This window comes from Tribolium madens, unplaced genomic scaffold, assembly GCF_015345945.1.
Source record: "Tribolium madens isolate multiple individuals breed KSU strain unplaced genomic scaffold, Tmad_KSU_1.1 Scaffold_20;HRSCAF=117;Tcas5.2_LG4, whole genome shotgun sequence".
Lineage (NCBI taxonomy): Eukaryota > Metazoa > Arthropoda > Insecta > Coleoptera > Tenebrionidae > Tribolium > Tribolium madens.
In genome coordinates, this window is record NW_025400985.1 from 8,465,928 (window position 1) to 8,484,823 (window position 18,896).

The window sequence follows — 18,896 nt, forward strand, 5'->3', positions numbered from 1 at the left end:
TTTATTTATATCATTACACAGTTTTCACAACTTTTTTGTGAATTCTAATAAATATATTTCTACAAATTTAAAAAAAATTATAAAACATTAGGTACATTAAAATTATGTAAAATTTAAGAATTTAGAGTCTTAAATTAGTAATACATGAAATCATATATCTAACATAGTTCAGTCTTTCAGCTGTCAAAAAATGAGAACAATTAAAGCAAAAAACGAAACATATTCAGAGACATTTTTTAACTTTGAACATAGCCAGTCCTATGTTGCATGCTCAGTTTAAAAAAGTACAGAGTTAGTAGATTTGGGATATAAAAATTTAAAAATATTTAGGTACATCAGTTTTAGGTATTATTATTGTTTTAGATAATAAACATAAACAAAAATTATACAAATTTGGTTTCTTAAGCAACACATGCAACATGAATGTTGTACAACCAATGATTTCTTGCCGGCTCTAAAACACACCCTGAATTTTTCAAACTGTTTTTAACCGTTTGATGAAATCGGTCAATATCCTGCTCCCACAAAGCGATAAAAGGATAACTACCAGACCTATAATTAATACAGTACGGCACTTTTCCGTTCGACAATAATTTTGAATCACATTCACTTTCATGTCCACTTAATTCCGTTTTCATTTCGTGCCAAATGTCACAATTCCACGGATTTCCGTAAAGGACTAGCGTTTTTTCGTTCAAAGAAACATCGGTTAAATTGAGCGACCTCAAACGATTTAAAGCTAATGAAATTGTCAGTTCTTGTTTGGCGGGAATTTGAAAATGTTGAAGAACAAGAGGACTGTAAATGTTATTGTTACTCAAATCCAACAACTTCAGTTTGTTCATGTTTTTAAAAATATCGTTTGGAATTGTGGTAATTGCGTTGAAGGATACATCAAAAATCACAAGTTGTGTCAGTGAATTAATTTTAGGAATTTCATTAAAACTGTTGTGACTTAAAGTAAGTTCTCTCAGGTTAGGTAAATTTGCAAAAACTTCCTCTTGGATAAGTCGGAATTTGTTCCAGTCTAGATTTAATGATTCCAGGCTTGATGGGAAGCTTCCAATTTCAACATGTGTCAATTTGTTCTTTCTAATCGTAATAATTTTGGTCTGTGACGATTGTGGTAAAGCTCCAGCTTCAATATTTTCCATAAGATTGTCCGATAAGTCTATATTTTCAATATTGTGATAAGTAAAAGCTCCACCTTTGACTGCCTCAATTTGATTATTAACTAAACTAAACTTTTTCACTCCAAACACAGGAAAGTGGTATTCTTCAATATTCTTCATCGAATTTCCATAAAAAGTAACATATTCTAAAGAACTATTTGAGAAAGTACATTCGAAAGCAAATGTTAGTTCTAAATTACTTATTGCATGTACAACATACAAATTTGTCAGTTTGTAATAGTTTTCCAAGTTAAAAACTTTCATTAAATTAACAGAAGACTTCATTGCTTGTGCGTTTTCGGATCCAATCATCAGAATGCTCAAATTTTCTTTGTCGGTGTAATTTTTTAAATCATCGAAACTATCACATATTGTCATGTAAGACTGTTTACACACACTTGTAACTCCTTGAAAACGAAAAATGTTTACAAAAAACAATACCGCGATAGTTATAAACAACATAGTTATGCGATGATCAAGTCTAAACTGGAGGATCGACTGTTACATCAACAAACCGGAATTACCCAATTGGCGATGTATACACGTCTCTAACAAGATTTACACATTTCCATAATAAATAAAAAGAGAATTACTGCTTTATTAAGATTACAACGTCATAGCTAGTCAGTGCCATAAAGTTCATCAAAGATAATACGAAGGTCAAAATTGATATAAACATAATAATTACTCATAATTTTTGTTCATATAGCATGATCATGATTCGAAGTTTTAACATCATATCATTTTTAATGTTAGTGAGTCACCAAGTTAAAAACAACTTTGCATTTATCACTCTAATTAGAAATGTATTGTTACACTTATAATTTTTATTATTAATACACAGTTTTTGAATAAAATGTAAAAAATTAGAGTGCTTTATGCAAGAAATAGGCATAGATTTCAACAATAATCATCAAATAAAATCAAGTGGGCCTTGACATAATAAAAAAATATAATAAATACATAATATCTTTACTGCTTTTTTGATTATCGTCTTGTCTTAAGCTTAACAATAATTGGCCAATACTTTTCATTACGCTTATATCAATACCTGAAAACTGAAAGATAAATTTTAATATTTTCAGTTGCCCTTGCCATTAAGGCCGCTTGAAATTTAATGATATGCAACAAAGTTGGCAATTCCGGTTCCGAGACTCATATTATGTAAATTAAAAGTCTTCTCCCGTTTCTGAATGATAACAAAAATCACATTAGAGCCAAGTTTCAGTTTCTTAGAATTTAATAACTCTGTGTAAATTAAAGACTGTAACGTTATCTTTTTATTTGGGGGGGTCAAATAACATTTTTTGAGAAGCAATTTACTCTTATTGACTTGACCGGATACTTGAGACAAGTCCAAAAGCTCTTTTATTTATCAATGTGCTTGTCGAAGGGATCGGAAAGAAGTCTGCAATTTAATACCACGTCTGGGGGTTTTTTTGATTATAAAAGTTACAGAAGCATCTGATGTTACTCTTCTTTCAACAAGGAATAATGTAAAATTCAATTTTGTATTTCTTAAAACAATTTATAATGAGTTATAAATATTTGCTTTTTGTGTTTGGAACTCTGTTTTGTAAATTTGATAACAAGCTCTTTAACATTTCATATTAAAACAGTGGCAAACTAAAAAGTATTAAAGATAAAAGAGAAATTCATACAATTTAAAAAAAAAAAGTAAAATCAATCCGGCACTAATAAAATGCAACAGCTTCTGTTTAAAAACAGTTTTTTGTAACTTTTGTCGTTGAAAAAGTAAACTTGTATCGATTCTCTGAAAGTCGGGTATATGGCGTGTGTAAGTGCTCCGAATAAATTGTCGAGAAAACCCTTGAAACTTATATAAGACAGGCTGCTAGCAAATCAGGTTGGTTATCGCCTCTTACACCTTCTTCCACGTTTCTGGTCTTCATATTCAATAAATTTTATGTTTTCACTGATTAGGGGGTGTGATCAGGAAGAAAACAAAATAACTACGTTTAATTGCGAAATATTTTTGATTTAGTCACCAAGTCAGCAAATCTTTATCTCTACTTTCCGGCAAATGGAATACCAACGAACAATTCGAGAATCAAATTAAGATTTCTCATTACAGGAATCGCACTTTGGCTCTTTTCGATTTGACATCAAACCATTGAATGGATTTACATTCATTTTACTCCTTTCGTTCCCTTTTCAAACCTGTCTCAAACAAATTTACTTCGTAGATTCCTCGCCCACACACACACACACAAGTTCGAAAATTGCCTTTTTCCATTTAATTATTTAAACCTATTTAACGTAAGAATTTGCCATCTTTAAAATTTTCGATCTATGACAACTCTTGATTTAATTTTGGTAAATGTTTTCATCAATTGATTTTGATTTGACTGCTTTTGCATCACTTCATCAATACCTACTGTAAGAGATATTATTTATAAAATAAATAATATGATTAAAGTTAAAAGAAGGTTTGTAACCACAAAGTTTGCAGCAAATGATAACTTACATGTGTACAGACTTCGAAGTTCTCAAAGGAATCATGAATATTCCAAACTTTTTGATAATTTAGTTAAGAACTGAACATTATACGTATAGAATAAAAATGAGTTATAAGGAAAGCTCTTTTTGTCAATTAGAAAACTCGGAATATTCGATATAAAAGAGCACAATAATTTTTTTACTTAATTTGGATATCAGAAACTTTGTTTTCTCTTGTTTTAAATAATGCAACCAACGATGCAACAGTTGTTTCGAAGTTATAAAACCATTTCTGTATTGATTATTTATTAAATCTTAGTGTTTTCACTAAAAACTTTTCAGGAAAGCGAAAAGCATAGAATCATCATGTAATACAACTGTAACAACTTTACATTTTTGTGAAAACTAATTTTCCTCATGAGAGCTGAAATCAAAACTGTTGAAAAATACCGCGAATGCCTCTACATTACGAAGCCGGTCCCAAACAATAACCGAATCAATATTTCACGTCCGCATCCGAAGACCCTCTTCATGAAACACGACTTCGTACCCACTGAAAACTGAAACGCGCTTGCGTTTCAGCCCTGAACGGTCGCTGATTTTCAGTTGGATCCGAGCCTAGGTCGAGATAGGCAAACCACTGAAACTTGTCATCAGTCGCGGGTTGCCTACTTGCCAACAGTGCTGTGGATTTTCAGTGATTTCAATGATTTGGATTAAGATCTGACGGTCAGTTTAATGTTGTGTAAAACAGTTCGAACCGAGGAAATGGAAGCTGATTACAGGGACGTTTCATTTGCTTTGTTCGAAACTGTACTCTTAATAATCGATACAATCAATTCGAAAATTCTTGATCACGCCGAGAAACGTTCTCAATTTTTTTAATTAAGCGCCGAAAATGTGAAAATGTGAACGAAGAGATAATTCAAATATAAAATGACGTCAGCATCGACAAACCAATTTCGTGATTAAACCACTTTTTTTAAACAGAATAAATTTAATAGTTAGCATTTTACAGGTTTTTGTAACTAAAGGTGTGCGAAATTGTAGTCATTGTTTGACGGATGTTCTGATTTATTGGGCGATAAGTTGGTTTATTTTTGTTTTATGTGGTGGACCCAAAGAGAACATTGACGTTTTAATGGCAAGGAATAAAACTGCTTAAACACCATTAACAATGACACCTGGACCAAAAGTTAGTTTTTTTTATTTTGTTAAATTTTATAAACAATAAGAACTAGATTTTTATGAATTGTGCTGCAATGGTGCAAATTCTTATGTCAACAGATGTATCAAGATAATGGGGCGGGGATAAGTTATTTTTCTTCATTGATTTTTTTTAAATAAAGTTACTACCAAAACAAATTTTTAATTATTTTGACTTAAATAGTGTCTAATTTGTCTAGGACAACCAAGTTATGTACGAGTAAATCTGAAGCTAGCGGTTTGCGTGTGTCTTATCTTTATAATAATCTATTGACATGGAAATGAAAACATAACTTATAGTTAATTGTATTTTCCGGAAAACTAGAATTAAAAAATATCCTCAAAGTAGATTTCATCCTAGCAACTTCGACTGGAACCAAATTTCCTTCTTGGGAAGAAATACGATAAAGCCGTTTTAACTTTTGGGCATAATTACCCTAAATAACTGAATTTAATTTTGAGACAATAAATAATTCTAAAATATTTATTTTTATTTTAACAACTATCAAACTATCACACAACGCTATATTTTTATTAAAAATAACATTTTTGATTTTAAACCTAATTGACTACTTATGCAACAAGTAAATTGTAATTTTTTTCATGTCCTTACTTTTAGAAAAAAACACATTAGATTTGTTTATCCATATAGTAATGTTAATAATATTTTTAACAAAATTCTGAGCAAAATTACGAACGATTATACCACTTTTAATTATTAGGTGCAATTTCCTTTTTTTTTCTTAGTTTTTATTTATTTTCAAGTGTTTATCAAACTTTGAAGTATATATTTTAATTTGTTGATAGCAGAGATACTCAAAAACTTTTAGCTAGGATATTACAATGGCAGTAAATCAGCAAAATTATTTTCATAATGATTAAAATCCATAATCAATAACCTTTAATTTCATTCATGAGCAAACATGTTAGGTGAGTGTTTTTTAATTATTGGAAACAAATAAAATAGTTTTAGAACGTCCAGCTGAAATAAAGTTAAAGGCTCCAACAAATGTACTTTAGAGCTAATGGGATAGTTTTGTAGAAATCGTAATTACAGGCTGGCTTTTTGCGGTAAACAAGACCATTAAAAGGGTCACATCCCCTCTTCCCTCTTTAGTAATTAGGACCGTGGTCTGTCACGGCCAGGTCACAACGCCAAACTTTTAATTAGAAGCTTAACTTTCAGGAAATTGAAGAAAATCTTTGATAGAAATTGAGATTAAAGAAAGGACAAAAATGTCAATCACTTTTCACAAGTCACAACTGAATTTTCCTAAAGCAAAGTCAAGCTGTTCCTAAAGCATTGTTTTTATTGTTCTCAATAACTCCAAATTTAATTTCTTGAAATGAGAAAAAAACAGTTTAATGCTACAACATTTCAACACTTTATTTCATTGAAGACGCATTTCTGTTTTTCAAAGCGAATAATCTGGATCATTCTCTTCGAAACTGAAGCAGATAAATAGGGAAATGATTGACAGCAAGCGAGATCTATTTCATCTCACGCCACTGAAATCGAGCTGAAAAAGCTGTTTTGGCTGGAACGAGATCGAGACGTAACGAAGCATCATTGCATCGAGAATTAAGCTGTGGAACTCCATTTGTACATAAATTATTTTACTGTTGCGATTTAATTGGATGAGAATGCAGAGCTTTGAAGGGTTTAGGGAAGGAATTTGGGACGCAGCTCCATGCTCTTGTGTCGTTTATTGATTTATCTTTTCCTAATCCTGTGTATCTCTCCGTCGGATTAGATTGCTTCGTCTTTGCGAGTTTTTTACGCACCAAGGATTTTTTGTGGTGGCTAGCTTATATTGCAAAAATCCCAGTTTTTCTAACTAGTAGTGAATAATTTTGGAGCTTGCTGAATCATTGTGCTTTCATCAATTTAACCTACAATAGCGAGATGCCAATAATTGAATTTTATTTATCCATGTATTATATACAATATTTACTGTATGAAATTAGAAGCCGAAATAAGAAAGCATGTTGCTCTTTGTTTCGTATTTTAAAGCAACTCATATCGATTTGTGGCTTGTAAATTTTTTACTAAAATAGTGGCAGGTTTCTGTTTGTTTCCTTGTCTCAAATATTTTGGAAATTTGTAACAACAACTCCTAAAGTTGAAAGACTTGGCCCATTTAACATAACAAATTAATTCTGGATTTTGGACAATTATAAATAAGATTTCATATATTATAACCCAAAGACTTGATATTCTTTCTGAGATAAATACATCCAAGTAAGGACATCATGTCTTTGCAATTTAAATGTCATGGTGATTAGCCTAGAGATTCAATTTCGAATATTCAAATAAACATTTGGGAAACATTATTGAATCTATATTGAGTTGGTGTGCAAAATTATTGGACACCCACTGAATGTTATAGACTGATTATAGTGCGGAATGTATACTTATTGAAGGACAGTTAAATTAGAACTGCGTGCTTTATTGAATTCATTAGTATGCAATTTGAGTTTGCCACTAAATATCTGTTGATGTTAATTGAATTGTGGTTATTGTTCAGTGAAAAACGCGTTTAAAAATCTCAATACGATTATTTGTTTTGCCTTTTTTTAAAAAATATAGCTTTAAAACTGCCAAAGGAACTCTTATCACAACCAACCAAATAATGCAGTACGGAATAAAAGAAAAGGAACTTAAATTCACACCTTGAATCTACATATCTAAGAAACATGGATTGTGAAAAAGGTTTGTAGATATTTTTAATAAAATGCGCTAGTTAATTTTCTGAAGAAATACGTATAAGTACCGCTAAAATAAATTATTTGAATTATTGAAAATAAAGTTTGTTTTTTCAAATGTAACTCAAACATTTTCAACTGTAAACTTAGTTTTATACATTGTCCATACCTACTAACAAAACAATCTGTATATTTAATTTAAGCAAAAACATTTATTTTCCCAAACTTAATACTATTTAAACCACTTCTTAGCTTGTGTCCTAGAATAATTGCTGCACAATTCGTGATTCTCGAAACATTTACGTTTATTGCTTGTAATTTAAACATTAGGTACTTTTGCATGTAAATATTACCAAACAATCAAGCATCAATCAACTTGCTCTCGTAAAACACAAAACAAATCTGTGCAGTTTAGTTTTCCCAATATTTACAACAACCTGGGGAAAATTGTTGAAGTCGTCAGTTGTTCAGACGTCATTGCTGAAGATCGATTCGGAATGTAACGATATTTTCAGTTTGTCTGTTTACATTGCGAGAGGGTCGAATTAGAAGCGGGCAATCTGTATTTATAACGGAACATGTTGATTCAATGTAAACATTATCTACGCTTCAAGTACTTGCTATGTTTGTACTAACCTTCGATAAAAATAAATTCAAACGGCTTAATTTTCAGGTAAATAAAGGAACCTGAGGAGTGTTGAAAAAAGAGGTTTTTAGTCGCTGTGAAAAGTTCTTGGTTGATATTGTAAACGTATGTCTTATTTCTCGTAAGACAGTTCAAAGACCAAAAATAAGTTATTTAATAAAAACTTTATTTAATAAAAACTTGGTTGCAGTCGTAGGAAAATTAAATTTACACAATAAAAAAGTTATTTTACGGGTTAATTCATGTCGCAATTCTATTATATTTCTAAACCCGTTCCGATTAAATTCAGGGGTAGTTTTATGCAAGACTTCAATAGAGAATATGCAGCCGACTCCGACTGGTACTCACTTGTGGCTGCGGCTTTTTAATTGCTTCGTTTTCGATGTTTGTTCAAGCTTTAAGCAATTGACATACAATAACGTAACCAACTGGTGCATTAATGGTATTGTTTGAAAACTAAATCGTCATTTTAAAGCTAGTGATTACAAACATAATTCCTATAAAATGAATTTTTAATGATTGTGTAAATCCAGATTAAATCAAAATTGCGTTTTTTTTTTCATTTATGCGTTAAAATGTCATATTAGCAGCTTTATATTTAAGGTAAAATAGAATAAAGCGTTCTGCAAGAAATGTAAGAAATCATCTTTATAAATTTTTCTGTTGGACTGAAACTGTGCTCTGCATATTAAATATCTCATTTGAATTTGTTGTTAAAAGTTTTCGCATTATGGATTCCACTACTATGCAAGGTTTATGTAATTTTCATGATAGAAAAAGTTTGCAACTACTCTACCTCCTACTCGCTAAAAAGACAATTAAAAAAACTCTCCTTGCTAAAACTTTGTTGTTTAAAATATTATTTTGATTTGTATTAATTGTCATTGCTATTATTAGATCAAAACACGAAAAAAAAATAAGTGGCGTTCAAGTACATAAAATAAAATTTATCAAATTTTAACAGATGTCTAAATACGAGTATATGAAAATTCATCTGGCGTATAAAGTACCTAATACTTATCAAAAGTAATTGAAGTTTTGAAAAGTGAAATATCTCGAAAAAAAATATTATCAGTAATTTTTGAAAGATTCTTTTATACTTTCAACTTTCAAGAGTCAATTTGTAAGCACAATACTCATGATTGACTTTCAACAGTCAATTTGTAAGCACAATATTCGTAATTTAAAAAAATAGCATTTTTGCAAGATTGAGAAAATTAGTAATTTTATACTCAAAATCAAACACAATATGTGTAGAAATTTATTGATAAAATTTCTGTTATTTCTTCTAAACTTTTCTTGAAGAGCTTATCGAAAAACAATTTAAAATCTATTATAACTGCTTTTAAATTAATGTTTACCCATTATACAAATTTTTCTTCTTTATGGTTACAATAGAGAAAAACTCCACCTAGCAAAGTGACTACATTATTCTTAATATTTTCAGAACTTCCTCTGTGACATTTATTCTTTTATCATAATTGGTAATCGATAAATATTTATTGCCTCATTTAGGTACATAACTGAATCATTCACTATACTTGTGGCTGCCCATTTATGATGATCGTCATTTTTAAAATTTAAATCATTGGCGTCATTGGTTCAATGACGTATTTTTGTTTTGTTTCACTTATCTTGTAAATCGCTCTTTGACTTGTCTTTTGACAAAGACAATAAAAATAAAAAGATTTGTATTTTACTCTGTAATAATTTCCAATCATTATCTATATTACCACAATAATGGATGTTAAGATATTTGTACAAAAATGGACTTTTTTTGAATATGCTGAACAAAGACAAACAATCATAAACGTGATGAAACTTTTTATTCGTATAACTCGAACTGTTTAGTTATTCTAAACGTGAATTAGTAAAGTTCCTAAATAAGTTCACCAATTTTCTTTCAATCGAGTACAAGTTTGCTAAAGCAAAATAGCCTCGACGTATCGATCAGAGCCGTGTTCATCATTATTGAGAATGTTTCTCGGAGGAATCCTTCCTTTATCCTTCTGAGGCCCATAAATAACAGTTGGATTCATTTCAGCTCGTTGCCTTATTAAACGAACAATAAGCAATCGATTGAAGCGTACCTACACCGTGTAAATACGTGCTAATAACACCAGTGTTGCGATGAAAAGTCGCTGTGGAAGAATCGATAAACGTGGTGCCGAGTTATAACACCTGATCCAGTGCAGTGTTTAGTGTGATTAGTGGTACAATGGGGTGCGAGTTAGGGAAATTGGCATCGAGTGGCGGTTCGGGGAATCACCGGAAACCGGACGAAAGTGCTCCACCTGCCACTGTTGATCCAAGACTACCGCTTACTGCCAAACAGAAATACAACATGCTGGCCTCGTGGAAGGGCATCAGCAGGGCTATGGAATCGACAGGAGTTTGCATGTTCTTAAAGTGAGTATAATTTTTCCCTTTTCACAGCAAAAACTGACTCCATAGACCATATTTTTTTACCTATATAATTAAGTGAATTAAGGGTTATTTATTTATATGTATAATTGCAAGTATACTAATACTACTTTAACTCTTTAATGTATGTGTACATTAGTCCACGTATACTGTGCAAAATTTTATCTACAGCAGCCAAATCTGAGAAAGAATGAATGAAGAATCTTTTTTGGAAAGAATTATAATAAACTTTAATAAGTTTCCAATTAGAAGTAGTGCTGATTTTTGCATATAATAAGTAATCTTAATATAATATAACTCTCCCACTCTATTAGTTGAAATGTTGCGATAAATAAGACTTAAAGCAACAACCGTAATAAAAGAAGAAATTATTTTTTTATTACGAAAGCACGACGATACAGAATTTTTATTTAATTAAATAGAAACATTTCCCTCTATCTACTGCTTCAATTCTTTTAGAAAATACTTGTTAACCTGCATGACAATCTGAATGATATCTCTCAACTCTTCAAAGTTCCCTGGGAAGAATTCCTTAAACCGCAATAACCCTTCAATTCCAGGACAATCCGACGGCTTCACACATGACTCCTTGGCCATCTGTTTCAAATCGTCAAAAATCCCGTAAAAAATTTTAATCATTGAGTTAAAAACGTGTTTCAGTTTAGGGAAAATCAAATCGTAGTTTTTCTCTCGTTTTAGTGCTCCTCGAATAACACATCCAATGTTGCCTTCGCAGGTGTCAAAAAGGTCTTTGTTTGTGAGGGCGACGGTGCCGACGATAGGGCCGAAGAGTCCGGGGATATTTCGTTTTACGTCGTCGATTCGTTTGTTTAGGGCTTTTATGACTAAGATGAGGTCTTTAGTAGGCTTGCTGGGACTAATAAAACGATCCAGTGTGTTTGAAAGAGACGGAACGAGGGCTTTAAGTTCGGGCAAAGGGTTGCGGCGTGGTGGAATAGGGCACTGGGTGTAAGGAACACAAGAATCCGTGTCTTCGTTGTAGAATTGATTCATGGGACATTCGCAGTTTGTAAAGGAAGAAAGGGAGATGCCAGCTCTGGGACATGGGATGCAGACTAAAAATTTTTGTGATATTTAAAAAAAAAATCCAATATTTACTTACAAGCATCGGCATTTTTTTCGAATAAAATAGCAGTTAAAAGTATTGTAATAATTAAATTTTGAAGTAACATTTTTATTTATGTTCTTGTTAACAGGGACTCGATTTGTTAACACGCACTGTTTAATTGGCAAATCAATGCTAATATTTTGTGAAAACGTGTTCAACGTCATTTTACGAGCAATTGTACAATATTAGCTTTCACGCTTATTTTTTATAAATTTAAAGTTACCAATAATTCTTGAGTAGGTAAATAATTTTTCGTTAATCTAAACAGAAGTATAAACATACTTCAAGAAACCTTTCTAAAATAGAATCAAATTTTATTTAAAAATAATACGTTTCATTTTATTTTTCAAAATGTATGTACAAAAAAAATTGTAATTTATCATGATAATACGTAATAGTTATTTATTATACAAGACGATAAAGAAATTGTTTATCTACGAGTGAAAAGGTTAAGTTTACGAGTGACGAAGTTACGAGTGGACTTTTTTCGCGAGTATAATATTATATATTATATAATTTATCGTCGTGTGTAATATTTCGTTTCATTTTGCACTCACCTATCAGAATTTCTTGAATATAAACAATAGATAAGAATTACTTTATTTCACTAGACAATAGAAGACTACTTTATTAACTGAAATTAGTTGATAAAGTATAAAGGGGAGATAAAAATGATTTTATTTCACTAGACGACAAAGGACTACTTTATCTACTGAAGTTAGTTGATAAAAGCACTCTTTAACAATGAGTACAAAATTAAAGTCTTTTAATTGTTTTATGTTTGCAAATAAAAAACCATTGAGTTGCTATTTCTTTAGAATTTTTCTATTTCGGTGTTAGAATAAGTTTATTCCAGCACCCAAATGACGTCATTTGAGTGCTTTAATAAGTCGTTAGCGTTATTTTAATTTTATTGACGGACTTTCTTCACAATTCATTTTCAAATGTGAAAATAAAAATTATTTATATTTTTCACAGCCGCCTTAGCCGCCTAAAATTATTCCACATAAATGTCGCCAACCGTCGCAAAATGCTCTACAATTAATTAATTAATTTTTGTTTTTTAATTTATAAAATGATATAAAGCGCCACAATAGAAAAAATAGTATAAAGCACTTGTTGCAGAAGATACTTTAAGCACTCAATTGTTCCTCAACTCGCCGCTACGCGGCTCGTTTCGGAATTTCAAATTTGTGCTTGAATAAAATACCTTCTGCAACTTGTACTTTAATATACCTACTATTTTCGGTCAGTGTCAGTTAACTTTTATTTTTTGATATAAATAAGAAGAAACATAGTCTTTTAATGAATTGTTAAAAAAAATAGAGACTGTTATTCCGTCCAGTCATGATTATCTAGCTTAAATTGCATTTAAAAACACTCTGTATAATATACAGGCTGTGGCATCTTTATAAAGAATAACATTTTTTTTGCAGTGTCAAAGTGTTGTTTAACTAACATTGTAGCAATAATTAGATGTAGGTATACAGAGTGCAAAAAAAACGTATTTATAGATCATTTAATGCAGATGTGCCTCAAAATATTATTCCTGAAAACTCAGTAGTTAATAACAATTAAGTAGTTATGATTTGCTATAAAATCATTTAATTCTTCAAATTAATGTTACATGTCATCACAAGAAATTAAACACCATAAAATAGTTTTCGAATCACATAGACAATGGGTACGTATATCATATTAATAAATGGAATAAAGAGTAAAAACTCTTCTATATAAATCATAAATACAGCTGATGCAATTCTTAGCAACATTCTTGATATGAATTCAAGCCTCTTCGCATATGAATGTTTGTACCACGGGATAGCTTATATTTAATAAAAAAATAATACAAAATATTAAATAAAATTATAAACAATAATATTGCTTTACCAGTTTTTTTTGATTCCTTAGTTTCGATTTTTTGAGGTTTTGTTTGAGAATTGCTTTTAGTTGTGTTTTTGTTAGATTCACCTATAATAAATTAATTAGCAATTTTTCCCAGGAGTTTAAAATTTAGTCACTGAGTACATTATTGACTTACCTTGAACATTATCAATTAAAATAATTACGATACAAACATACAAAAACCATTGTTTTAATGATAACATTTTGTCAACTTTTTTAAAAAATCGTTTTTCTCTCAAAATATGAAATCAAGGTGCGGCATTCGTCACACATAAAGAACAAATTAAGTACGAAACGTCGTTTACATCTGGAACCAATCGGTCGGATAGCCAATCTCCACGTTTCTATAAAGCGAACTCTGGATGAACTTTAACTAATCCAGATCAAAAAGCCTAAAACCATGCACGTGAAAAAGATTCTAATACCCACAATAATCGCCCTTAGCTTTGTCGGTCTTTGTTATGGTGAGTGATATGATTTGAAATTCGGCCGTTATTGGATTAATTTTAGGCCAAGATGAGCCGGCTCCTGATCCACCATCTAAGGAATCAGAGGAAAGTCCTGTTAACGACGGCGACACTCCTAAACCTGCTCCTGCTCCTGCAGGAGATGGAGATAAAGCCCCACCTAGTGACGGTAAAGGCAAAGAGGTGAAACCGGTCGCGAATGAGTCTTCAAAAGTGGCTTCTCCGATTACGCCCCCGTTGCCACCATCACCGTTTACAGTAATTCTGAAAATCATTCTTCCGGGCTTGGAAATTCCGGCACCATTGGCACCTGTTGCCTTGCTTGCTTTACTCGTGGGGTTTTTTACACCAGAGGTTAATGTCAAAGTTATTTCGTTTCTTCTGGCTGTTCACTTTTGCTCTGATATAGACCGATAGGGTCGGTGATTTGTATTTTATGGGTGAATTTAATGGAATGAAAAGAAATAAACATCAAGAATTATTTTCTTGATCATACATATTTATTGGTTTATTTATAGTACCTATTACAAATTTTAGGAATCTATTCAATTATTTAATGCAGCTCCAATCAAAATTCGTTAAATATATGCAAATTGCTTACAAATAAAAAAGTCGTAATTACAATTTGTTTGTTGTTATTTATTATTGTGCCTAAATATTAAATGAAAATAAAAAAAAAAAAATAAGAAACAAAATATTTATTTCAAACATCAAAATACGTAATAAATTGCTAAATGATTTTGGTATACGATAATATCTGTTATTTATTTCTAAAAAAAAGTATTACGTTAAATTCAACTTTAGGTACCTACATAATTTTTAATGAACATGTGAATCTTTGTATGAAAGACAAGTTGGTGTGTTAGCTAAGGACTCTGTACACTGATATAAAAAAAAAATATGAAAAAATGACAAATCTTTATAGGAGTAGAAAAAGTATTAAGTCATATATGATTCTTTTCTGCACCTTTAAATTTTAATAATTTACTTCTAAAATTATTCCTGTATTTATCTACATTTTGTTTTTTTTATTTTTATGTATTTTGATAAATTATTTTCTATTAAGAAAAATATGCGATAAAATGGTATTAACGACCGCACCTAATTTGCAACAAATCATCCAGTCACATAACTACATTATTCCAATATTTTTATTTTTTGTCTGTTGTGTTTTATTTTTTAAACAATGTAAGTCAAAATTATAAAAAAAAACTACATCAATTATATAAAATTAAAATTTTAGCAAAGTGTAAGATGCATAGGCCTCATTCCCTTGACATCAATATTTTTGAAGAAAAATTCCTCAAATTCAATCAATTCTTAAATGTCGTTCTAATTCTGTTAGAGTCCATCGCACTGCCTGTCCCAATAATAAATCTAATCATTTCTCCTGTTGTTGCTTATCTCAGATATGTAATTTTCGGTACTAAATAAATTTTCACAAATAATTCGCAAAAGTTAATTTGAAATTTCCTCAACTTCTGAATGCTACTTATTACAAACAAATACAATTACAATTTGATTGGCAATTATTTTTTAGCTCAGCTTATCACGAATATAATGTTTCAACAGGTTGTAATAAAGGTGTGCTCACGAGGATAGCAACATTTTAATAATAATTATAACAACAGCAGTGAAAGTGGAAGATTAATATCGGAGTACTTGACGTTTCAAGATTTATTTTTTATTAATGTTTTGATGAATACAAATTTAATTAACTTTGTTGATAAAGTGTGTATAAACTATTCACATTCGACTAAAATTAAAATAATAATAATGATTAAAGTACATTCAGGGTGTTTCATACTTAACTAAAATTGAAATATTTGATAGTGCAGTTGACTGTCTGAACACATTTGTTATTGTTATCATTATCCCTAACGTAGCCACCTTTACAATAACACTTTTTCTCATTTAATGCCATACAAAAGACCACTGCATAATTCTGGCACGTTTGACAATCAAATCCGCCATCTTTTATCTCTTCATTGAAGGGACAAGTCGGTGCTAAATTACGAATTAATTAACCGATTAAAATCCTAATTTCATTACTCACCTGTTTGCACCGCAATTGCAAATGCAATCAGGAAAATTAAATTTTTCACATCCATATTCGAAGAGCGACCACATAATGTTCCAGTCAATTGCTGTCAAGGTTCCAAGCTGCAAAATTACATAATTAATACAACAATATGAATAATGGGACTTCCCAGCGCGAAGAAAATTTAATATTCAAACAAATGAAATTGCAAGACCCGGATTTCAATTAAGTGAGGTTGTTGGTGTTTGCACTGTTGGAAGGTCCTTTTCTTGTAATTAATTTTCGACAACAAATATGTTCAAGTTTTTAATCTCGGGGTTGGAATCAAACTTGGGGTTTAAGCGTGTTTACACTGGGGGGAATTGATATAAACTTTAGTTAGTTATCTCCATCTGTTTGACTTGGATGTTAAATCAAAATATGTTGCTTTAGTCCTTTAGTGGAAAGGAAAATGCAGAGATGATGTTAAATATTTGCTGCAAATGATGTGTTTTATTTGTTTTAAAAAATGTGAGTATAGAGTTTAATAAAAAATACTACTTACCGATACCTACACCTTTTCCCATAATCATAATTTTTTTAAATTTTTATATCTAATACCAAAGATTTAAAAAAAGGATTCCAAAAATAAGTAAAATTTTATGTATTTAAAAGCATAAACAAAAGCAGCGTGAATAAATAAATAATCTAAAACACTTGTAGCTTTTACCTACATTCAATTTTATTTAAGTCTATCAACAATATGTCAATATTAATATCAATTTACTGTTGAAACTTTCATGAGATTAAAGATGTCTCTTAAAAATACTCTCATCAAATTTTAGAAAACTGTTATTTACCGGTAGACATATAGACATAAGTGATAACAAATAACAATAACATTAGAGAAAGACTTTTCTACAACACATTTTTCCTTTCAGCTAAATTGTTTTTGTTATCATGTTATGTCTCAGGATATTCATTCATTGATCCAGACAGAAGAAATTTTACAACATTACACTAACAGTATACCATTAGATATTTATTGTATAGAGATTGAAAAACTAAGTAATTTACTTAAATGAAATTTTTAATCGATAAAATCGAACTAAGTTGCAAATAAAACATGAAGTATTACATTGTTATATCGTTTTTACACATCAAGTGTTTCCCTCTGTTTGATTACAATCAATGTTTAGGTAATTAACTAATGAAGCGATTTTGTATACAGACAAACTAAAATTATGCTTTTATTTGAAAAGTTAAAACACTATATTATTTAAACTCAAAGCTCTTATATGGAGATCCTATAAATATTTTCACCTTCGTAAATTAAATGCAAATTTGGTTAAACAGTAAGGTGTTTATAAAAGAACGAACGTCTATGAAGAGTGGATTTTATGTTTAATGAAATATGAAAACATTTACTATACAGTATGTCCCCGGATTGAGTTTACAAGAGGAAAAAAAAATATTTTTGATTTTACGTCAATACTGCAAATTAAAAAATTTTTGCTTTACCTGAAACGAGCAAACCTGATGTAATTAAAGCTTCATTATTCTAACTCAGTAGTTAATTTTTCTCTTGATTTTGGACTTTTCTCTGCTTTTTTAGTCTTATCACATTGGCAGTTTTATTATTTTGACAATGATGTCACTTTGACAAATGATTTTACGTAAGTTAAATAACAAAAATGTTTTGAAAAACATAATTTTAATAAATAAAAACTCAAACAAACAGCTTTAAGACAAAAACCAAAGTCATTTTTTGCAAGAATTATCATTTTTTAATTAATAAAATAATTGTCAAAGTAACATACAGTTGTCTAATAAATAAAACCGCCAATGTGATAGAACTTAAAAAGCAGAGAAAAATTAAGTCGAAAATAAGGAGAAAAATTAACTTTTCAGAATAATGAAGTTTTAAGTACAGATTTACTCGTTTCAGGTGAAGCAAAAAATGTTTTTCCTTTGCAGTTTTGGCGTAAAATCAAAAAAAAATTTTTTCCTCTTGTAAACTCAACCAAAGGACATACTGTATGCCGGCGGTCCCAGCGAGTTGAAAAAGTCCATTAGTGACCTTCAAATGAAATTTAAAAAAATATATAGGACATTGCTAGATACTAATCTAGTCCATCGCCTAAAATTATTTTCAACTATACAGCGTGTTTCAAAATAAGTTACAATACACACTTGTGTTTTTTAAATGAAACACCTATGTTTTTTAGCGCTTTTGGATGTAAATTTTTATGACAATGTTTTTAAGCTAAAGTTTTCTTGGTCGATTTTGCTTAGTTTAAAAAATAAAACGGTTTTTTTGACGAAAACATGCACTTTTTAATAATTTATTACACAAAAACTAAGACATCTAGAAATATTTTTTACTACCGCAAAGAAGAAGGTAAAAACAATAAGGCTGCAACATTTTTTTCGTGTGTTGCATTTGCAAATATAAAAAAATAAAGACGTTTGTTAAAAGTTCAATAACTTAAAAAAAATTAAATGGAACACCCTATTTATTGTTTTTGCATTTAAAGGATTATTAAATTGTCTTTCTAAAATTATTTACTTTTATAATCAATAACTAAAAAGATATTTAACGTTAAACATTAAACAAAAATAATTACTATTGTTTCAATAGCCAAAAAGTGCACAGTTGCATAAGAGATGGAAAGAATATCACTTAATAATCACATTTGTGTTAAACTGAATTCATTATTCTTTATCGTTACAATAAATAAATTCGAATTTCAGTATTTAT

At 30.1% G+C, this 18,896-nt stretch overlaps 4 protein-coding genes and 2 long non-coding RNA genes across 7 annotated transcripts in view; 2 read left to right on the forward strand and 4 right to left on the reverse strand.

The window, feature by feature from the left end:
• On the reverse strand, positions 1–1,699 carry LOC123005360 (carboxypeptidase N subunit 2-like). Its single transcript, XM_044399069.1, has one exon. The coding sequence runs from the start codon at positions 1,632–1,634 to the stop codon at positions 402–404; it is 1,233 nt and encodes a 410-aa protein (XP_044255004.1). The 5' UTR covers positions 1,635–1,699; the 3' UTR covers positions 1–401.
• A 2,543-nt stretch (positions 1,700–4,242) lies between these two features.
• LOC123005467 (neuroglobin-like) overlaps positions 4,243–18,896 on the forward strand; it is a 30,650-nt gene continuing 15,996 nt past the window's right edge. Inside the window, exons 1-2 of one of the 2 annotated variants that reach the window (XM_044399245.1) lie at positions 4,243–4,361; positions 10,235–10,599. In XM_044399245.1, coding sequence (XP_044255180.1) covers positions 10,409–10,599 — 191 coding nt within the window. In that variant the 5' untranslated portion in view covers positions 4,243–4,361; positions 10,235–10,408. Of the gene's footprint in view, positions 4,362–7,449; positions 7,552–10,234; positions 10,600–18,896 lie in introns of those variants that run through there. The other variant, XM_044399246.1, reaches the window with a different exon arrangement.
• Positions 10,971–11,867, reverse strand: LOC123005465. Its single transcript, XM_044399243.1, has 2 exons — positions 11,738–11,867; positions 10,971–11,690 (listed from the first exon to the last, which is right to left on the reverse strand). Exons 1-2 carry the CDS (start codon positions 11,805–11,807, stop codon positions 11,053–11,055), a joined length of 708 nt encoding a protein of 235 aa, XP_044255178.1. The 5' UTR covers positions 11,808–11,867; the 3' UTR covers positions 10,971–11,052.
• LOC123005470 lies at positions 13,332–13,959 on the reverse strand. Its single transcript, XR_006412748.1, has 3 exons — positions 13,785–13,959; positions 13,634–13,714; positions 13,332–13,568 (listed from the first exon to the last, which is right to left on the reverse strand). It is a non-coding gene; the product is annotated as an uncharacterized LOC123005470 (long non-coding RNA).
• On the forward strand, positions 13,922–14,614 carry LOC123005469. Its single transcript, XM_044399248.1, has 2 exons — positions 13,922–14,112; positions 14,159–14,614. Exons 1-2 carry the CDS (start codon positions 14,049–14,051, stop codon positions 14,530–14,532), a joined length of 438 nt encoding a protein of 145 aa, XP_044255183.1. The 5' UTR covers positions 13,922–14,048; the 3' UTR covers positions 14,533–14,614.
• LOC123005471 lies at positions 15,706–16,270 on the reverse strand. Its single transcript, XR_006412749.1, has 3 exons — positions 16,172–16,270; positions 15,923–16,122; positions 15,706–15,871 (listed from the first exon to the last, which is right to left on the reverse strand). It is a non-coding gene; the product is annotated as an uncharacterized LOC123005471 (long non-coding RNA).

Coding starts and splice junctions, on each gene's coding strand:
- LOC123005360 (XM_044399069.1), bottom strand. CDS start 1,634: ATGTTGTTTATAACTATCGCGGTATTGTTTTTTGTAAACATTTTTCGT.
- LOC123005465 (XM_044399243.1), bottom strand. CDS start 11,807: ATGTTACTTCAAAATTTAATTATTACAATACTTTTAACTGCTATTTTA. Junction 11,691..11,737: donor CGAAAAAAATGCCGATGCTT/GTAAGTAAATAT, acceptor AAAAATTTTTAG/TCTGCATCCCATGTCCCAGA.
- LOC123005469 (XM_044399248.1), top strand. CDS start 14,049: ATGCACGTGAAAAAGATTCTAATACCCACAATAATCGCCCTTAGCTTT. Junction 14,113..14,158: donor CTTTGTCGGTCTTTGTTATG/GTGAGTGATATG, acceptor GATTAATTTTAG/GCCAAGATGAGCCGGCTCCT.